We start from the raw sequence: 7050 nt of genomic DNA, 5'->3' as shown, positions 1-7050 counted from the left end.
TGTGTCTGGGCATGGTGTTTAATCCTCTTGATATCTTTCCCATCCTTTGCTTGTTTTCAGTTTTTTTTTTACGATTTTGCTTCTTATCTATCCCTCTCTTTTCCTAGCTGTATATTTTTGTCTTTTCTGCTATTTTTCTTTACTTTTAAACTACTTTTGTAAACTCTTTTCTTTTCTTCTTCCCTATCCTATTCTTTCTTAATTTTCTACTTCTTCCTACCTTACCTGCCCAGACCATGGTCAAGCCAGGCGCCGTGAAGCTGCCCAGGCACTTGAGGGCCGCAGCGGCGGCGGGGAGTAGTGCTGGACCCAGTGGCAGGACAGCAGGCGTGAGATCGAGGGGGGAGCAGGTGACGCGCCGGGAGATATTCAGCCCGGAGGAAGTGGGCGCGCTGGTCTACTTCGTCCAGCGCCGCCTGCCCAGGACCATCGCGGGAGGCGGCAGGATCGCGGCCGGCGGCTATAACATGCGGGAGCGCCGGAAGCGGTGGGAGAAGGTGTGCTGGGCCATATCCCACCTCTACGGGGTCCAGCGCACCTACAGCCAGGTCACCCATCGCTGGACGGACCTCCTTGACCGCGAGCGCGACCTGCTGGACCAGCTCGGCTTGGAGATCCCCGGGCTTGGTGAGTAGTAGTAGCCATTGGCATTTAATCACTCACTACTATGATGTTTTCTCCTGCTCTGTGTTGTTGTATTGCAAATATTTGTTTTTTACATGGAGCAAGCCAATAATGCCGCTGATGACGATTACATTGTAGTTAAATTATATTTCAAAATCTTCTGTGCATTTCAGGTGCACTGCTCTCCTTCTCAGTGGGGTTGCTACTATGCTTATTTGTTTTCTATTTCGTGGTCTCATTGGCCTGAGTAACTATTATGTATGAGTGTACTTAACAGAACTGCGTAATGCTAGACACTAGGGGGCAGATTACATTTACAAGCCCCTTGCGCCACGTTTACGTTGCCTTGCGTGACGCAACAGCGGCGTAAACGTGCCGCATCCCTGCAAGTCATTTACAGCATGACGCATCTAGGGAGATGCGTCACGTTATAAAGCCATGGGCCTGCACCACAATGGGTGCGTTCCTAGTACGCAGGGTGGGCGGTCCAGCGGCTGTGCGCCTCGCAAAATTGCCTGCGTGAAATCTACAAGATTTAACGCAGGCACTTCTGCGACGCTGCTACGTCAATTCAATTCCTTATGTCTGCTCGAAGCAGGCGAAAGGACTGACACAGCATGTAAAGTATTGGGTGGCCCTGAGCATTACTGGAGTTGCATTGCGTTGGCGACGTGACTCCAGCGATGCGCCGCTCTTACGTGACGAGATGCGTCACGCAAGTGCCTACCCTTGCGCCAGGGCGCGCCGCATTGTAAATGAGGCACATCTGCCGTGTCGCAAGGGTAGTTTTGCGTGACGCATTTGATCTGGCGCATCTCTGGAGATGCGCCAGAACGCGTAAGTAAGTATGCCCCTAAGGGGCAGAATTGCAATTACCGTCGCATCCCTGCAAAGTAGCAGGGATGCGCCATTAATTGTGCGGCCCGCTACCACCACCAAACATGGTGCGCCGTATTTGCAATGCGGCTCCCCATGGGCCCAAAACGTCACCGAAGCTTTACTGCTGGAGTTGCGTCGCAACGATGGCGCAGCTCCATCAATGCTCTGGGGTACCCTATCTCCCCAATGCTGGGTCAAGCCGTACGTCTGCTTCAAGCAGGTGCAGGGTTTGTGTGACGCATCATTGTCCTAAAGGTGACTGATTGATATTTTGTAGATTTCCCTCAGCCACTATTAGGATGTGTTCCAGCGCAGGAATGCCCTCCCTTGCGCCGGAACGCCCCCTGATGGCGCAGGGCTTTATAACGGGATGCATCTCCCAAATGCGTCACGTTGTTATAATATTATACGCCGCACCATGGCGCCCTTTTTTGTTTAGCTGCTGCGTCACAAAAGTCACGCAAGAACGGCGCAAAAGAGCCGCAAGGGCTTAAATCTGCCCCTTCCTTTGTAACCCTGACAATAAGAAAAATAGTGGCGGTGGATTGATAGTTTGACTATTTAAATGACTGGTAATGTAGCAGGCAACTGTTAGTGTTGTCACTGATCTGACTGAAATCACAATGGAGTTTGTCTGTCACTTTGCGTCTTGCCTGCGGACTGCTGCCTGCCAGTCCTAGGTGAACGTTTCAGTACTTTGTTTAGTGAGTTACGTGACTTTCGAAGTCACAGGTCCGCAAATAAATAAAAAGTAACCATAATCAATATAATTTCGCGGAAATATTTTGTTATTGTTCTTTTGAAATGTTTGATTTGGTTGACATTGACAAGCAACAATCATCCATGTTTTCTGTTCTTTCTTTCATGTTGTACGTCAGCTCCCCCCAGGGGCGAGAGGAGGACACAGGAGCAGCAGGCGGCGGATGCTGTTCATCAACAGGGCCAGGATCGGGCAGGCGAGGGCTCCTCTGCTGGCCCCAGTAAGTTTTCATTTTAGACTAGTACCTATTTTTCCTAGCGTTCCTCATTTGAATTTTTTCAAAATTGTCTTTGCTCTTCTTGTAGACTGTATCTAAATTCTTATCCTGCCTCTACTATGACTCCCTGTGGTATTACTAGATTATTCTTATTAGTCTGTCTGTGTAGCTAACTAAGATTGCACGGTTGGCGAAACTCCCATGATTCTAGTCAGCAATAGCTCTATCAACTTAGTGCAGTCCTCTGGGATTGTCCATAATGTCTTTTGAAGTGTTCTATCTGGACTCATGCTTGCAAAAATTGCAAAACCTTTCGTTCAGTCACTCTAGTCTGGAGGACCAAAAAACACAGATTGTATTTAAATTTAAAAGCTTTATTAAAAGTAAACACATTTATTAAAATGAAGTCATAATAAAACTAAACGTTTAACTGATAATGGAAAAGTGGTTAGTGCTGACGATTAATTGAAGACATTTCTTGTGGTCGAGCCGAGCTCTCACCTGGTTTCAACTTGATCTTGTTGTTAGAAGTCCATCTTCTGTCTGTGTGGAGAAAAATGGTGCGTGTTAAAAAATCAGCCTTCATCAGTTGTGCCAAAAAGTGCAGCAAGACAACCTTCCCTGGAAAAAGGGACATTTTTTTTAACTTTAACGTAGACAGTCACAAATTACATTGTTTTCACATGTCTTCATTCCTAGACCAAATACTAGTGACTAGTGAGTGCTTTATTCTAAGATTCTTAAATGTACTTTGTAGGTGGAACATCTGGTGGCGGGGCCAGTGTGGTGGTGGTGCTCGACACGGAGGCGGAGGGCAATTCATCATCAGGGGAGGAGGCGGCGGCGCCGGATGTGAGAGTTGAGACGGTGGTGGCGGCCAGAGGTAAGCTCTTATATATTCCTTACTTATTGAGATTGAAGACTAGCTGGGAAGGCAAGAATATGAGATGCATGGCTGGGTGAATGATGAAGCAATGATGGGTGGAAGGACAACAGCCTGGGTGGGTGACACAGAAACTGTATGTGTCCATATACCTGGATCATGCTACTATCTGACTCTTAGATAGCATATGTGTATCTAGAGCAGGGGTACTCCTAGTACGGCCCGCGGGCCGGTGGTGGCCCGGCAAGCCTTCGTTGGCGGTGCGCTGACCTTGCAGACAATCACTGCTCCCCCGGCCCCCACAGAGCAGAGGCTTTTTTGTATTTCACCTGTTAGCGCCCCTGCATCTCCACTCTGACAATCACTGCTCCCCCGGCCCCCACAGAGCAGAGTGGAGATGCAAGGCCACAAAGAGGTGAAATAGAACTAAGCCTCTGCTCTGTGGGGCCGGGCAAGCAGTGATTGTCAGGGTGGAGAAGCAGGGGCGCTAAAACAAACAAAGCCTCAATAATATGTTAATGGTCTTTTAAAGACCTGTTAAGTACTTTGGTGTTGTTGTCTGTGTGTGCGCGTTGAGGAAGCGGTCTCAACCCGGGCTGAAGGCTGACACAGATAGACACACACACAGTGAGATGACAGAGGGAGAGGGAGGGCAGGAGGGAGAGAGAGATGGAGGGAGGGCAGGAGGGACAGCAGGAGGGAGAGAGATGTATGTAAATGCTGGGTCTGGTGGCTCAGTGGATGAGGGCATCTGCTGCAGGGACCTGTGTGCAACCTCATGGTCACAAGTTATCGTTTTGCTTTAGCCCCGCCCCCTCTGACTCCGCCCCCACCAGTGCGGCCCTCGGCCCCAAACTACACTGTAAATGTAGCCCCTGAGAGAAAGTTTGTGAGTACCCATGATCTAGAGAGAGTAGACGGTCAGTGGATGAACTAAGTGTAACTTTGAAGAGCATGTAACACTAACACTGCACCCGCACGTCCGTTCCAGTGTAGGAAAGGCAAGGAAAAGAACTTTTAATTTTGTCCAAATACTACCATAAATAGTAGCAGTAGTTTGTATTGCAAGCACTGCATAGATCCGGTTATTATGGTGGCCACTCCCTACCTCTCTTAATAAGTTTAGTAGTACTCAGTCATTCATGTGTGGATGTATCACTGCCTGTCACTCAATAAAAAGCAAAGCACCTAAAGTCATCCCATATATAAGCAAAAACATCCCATGTGAAGTGATAGATAATCAGATTATTTATCTTCTTCAATTTTCCATTTCTAGTACTCATTTCCACTGTAGGGTGAAAGTTAAATTAATTAAGCAGTAGCCCTTGAGTTGTAACAGAGTATTCTCAGTGCCACCCGTAATAGAAAAGTAAGAGATTCACCACCTGCATGTACTGGACGGGTACAGTAACGCAACGGCAACGCAAGTCTAGGTCACTCCTCATGGCGTGCGTCTCTTTTTCTCGGGTGCAAGTTTACCGCGCTGGCATTATGCCGGCTTGCAGAAAATAACGTACCAATTTTCCAAAACAAGAGACAAGAAGAAGAATAAGACTGGTGTACTTTCATAGTCGACTCCAATGGAAGTCCACAGTGCTCATAGAATTTGTTCCTTAAACTCCCACTAATGTTAGAGCAAGGATGAAGAAGTGTGAGGTTAGATAGATACTGGCCTCAATAGTTATGTAATGCGCTTGCAAGTTGCTAGTTGTACTGCAGCACACATTTCTGCTGAATGATTGAGTTAATCTTAAAGAGCATTGGTTACAGACTATGTCTTTCTTTCTTCATATAGGTTCTCCTTCCAAACGAACAAGGAGGAAGGAGCTGGCTAGAGCGGCCCGGCAACGGAGAATCGAGGCCACTGTTGCGGAATATCGGCGGCTGGTGGCCCTGGAGGACGTGGAAAGTGTGCGGTCGACAACAACGACAACGTCGTCCTCCGTGGCCTCACCGGCTGCCACCGTGACCCAGCACAGTGGTCCACCGAGACTGAGCCGGGCTGCCAAAGGCAAACGCCACCGCCGAGCAGCAAGGCCAACAGCTGCTTCTCACAGGCCTTGCACCTGCAAGGCAGTGAAGGCACGCCTGCGCCGCACCACCCTGATGGTGTCCCGCCTTCAGCAGGAGCTCGCCTTGCTCCGCGAGGAGCATGATGCCCTGGCCCAAAAAGTGAACAGCATCCACCCATAGTGTCCCTTGCCCCTTTTTTAGAGACTTTTGGGGGGTGGGAATTGGGAGTTGGGTTTTTGGGGACTTTTGAAGGACAATCGTTGGGGTTAGGGAGGGTCTTGCGGGAGATTATTTTGTTAGGGATATAAATATACTTTTTCAAACTTTATCTGAGCATACCTGTTTTTTACTGCTTGCCTGGTGGGTGGGGGTTTAACGTTGACTGTTTTCCTGAAAGTTTAGTTCCATTTTCTTCCTTTAAGTGTAAATGCCCAAATGTTTTCAACACTAAGTGCCTCTCACAGACTAAGTGAAGTGAATCCAAGAGTCCTAGGACTTTAGTAGTACTACCTTCAGGCTCTCGTCTCTCGTACTAATACTCCATTATACCCCCAAACCACCAAACGCTTATCTTACCTGTAATTTGTGTTTGAAAGTAGGGCTAGGCCCAGGGCTGGCTCCACGGGAAACACCGAATAACGTTGGCAATCTTGGTCGGATAAAATTTCCTCATAGCGGTGGTAGTAGTGGTGTGACACAGTGGCAGTTGCATGCCTATGAAAAAAAAGAAAATGAAATCTGGTTTGTCCTCCTGAGCAATTCAACGGTACAACTGAGAATATAGCAGGTGACAGAAGTACAGTAGAGCAGTGCCACATTGTAGCCTAACAAATGGTAAAGTATAACTACTAATTCGGTTGAAGTTCTTTCACATTAGCAATGGTTCTTTGTCAAGCAGAGTAAGAATATATCATCGACAACTGTGGAAAGAAAGAATGCGACAGTACAGGGCCTGTGTGGAATTATTGATAACTATATTCAACATAAGGTCTCTGTAGCCAGATACCCGAGAGCCTTGCTGGTCACTATAAATCCATTCACAACAACACTCAATGGGGTTGGTCTGGAAGGTGTCACGTTTACTCCCCGTGATCCAGTCGATGCAAATATGGTTCCACCTCCAAATGTCACCAACACCCAGAAGTGTAAACACAGGGTGTTCGAGGCATTAGGCGAGGGAGAAAAATAACAAACTAAAATAAAAAATGTGGGATGGGTAAAGGTAGGGTCAGCAGGGAAAGGATACCTGTAAGAGAAGACAAGACAGGCATCAGTGAAGTGATGTCCTAACATACAAGGGTACTCTCATATAGTCTCACTAAATAGTCTGCAAGTCTCCCGCCTACTCATGGTAAATGTAGTTTCATAGTACGGTAGGCGCTTAGGGGCTGCGTAACCTGACAGAAGGTATAGTAGATAGAAAAGGAGAAATTGCTTTTTTTCTAGGTGTCCCCTCACTCACCAGGGTTGCCCCTTGGTGACATGCTTCATCATTGGGGCCATCCCAGTCCTCTACGGCCTGGGGCGTGCTGCGACTTGCGAATTACGTAGGAGCACTTACAAATGACTATGTGTGGTGCAGATAGTGGAGTGGACTAAGTGATGTGTTAAGGGATCAATGTAGAAGCCGAGAGAGAGCAAAGAAATGCAGTCACAGTCAGAGAAAAAGGCAAG

The 7050-nt window shown here is 47.7% G+C and overlaps 1 protein-coding gene across 2 annotated transcripts; it reads left to right on the top strand.

The window, feature by feature from the left end:
• Positions 1-2384: 2384 nt before the first annotated feature.
• LOC147685463 (uncharacterized) lies at positions 2385-6089 on the top strand. 2 transcript variants are annotated; one of them, XR_015300488.1, is made up of 3 exons: positions 2385-2483; positions 3238-3363; positions 5159-6089. XR_015300488.1 is itself a non-coding variant. In XM_086939796.1 (2 exons), exons 1-2 carry the CDS (start codon positions 3225-3227, stop codon positions 5554-5556), a joined length of 537 nt encoding a protein of 178 aa, XP_086795922.1. In that variant the 5' UTR covers positions 3209-3224; the 3' UTR covers positions 5557-6089. The 2 variants fall into 2 exon arrangements, 1 of the variants encoding a protein (XP_086795922.1); XM_086939796.1 differs by lacking the exon at positions 2385-2483 and having other exon boundaries at positions 3209-3363.
• The last annotated feature ends 961 nt before the right edge of the window (positions 6090-7050 follow it).

Source organism: Lissotriton vulgaris, chromosome 10 (genome assembly GCF_964263255.1).
Source record: "Lissotriton vulgaris chromosome 10, aLisVul1.2, whole genome shotgun sequence".
NCBI lineage: Eukaryota > Metazoa > Chordata > Amphibia > Caudata > Salamandridae > Lissotriton > Lissotriton vulgaris.
This window is presented reverse-complemented; position numbering and strand designations above follow the sequence as displayed.

Excerpts from the sequence above, each read along its gene's own strand:
- LOC147685463 (XM_086939796.1), top strand. The coding sequence starts at position 3,225 with ATGTACTTTGTAGGTGGAACATCTGGTGGCGGGGCCAGTGTGGTGGTG. Across the intron at positions 3,364-5,158 it reads GACGGTGGTGGCGGCCAGAG|GTTCTCCTTCCAAACGAACA; the intron begins GTAAGCTCTTAT and ends TTCTTCATATAG.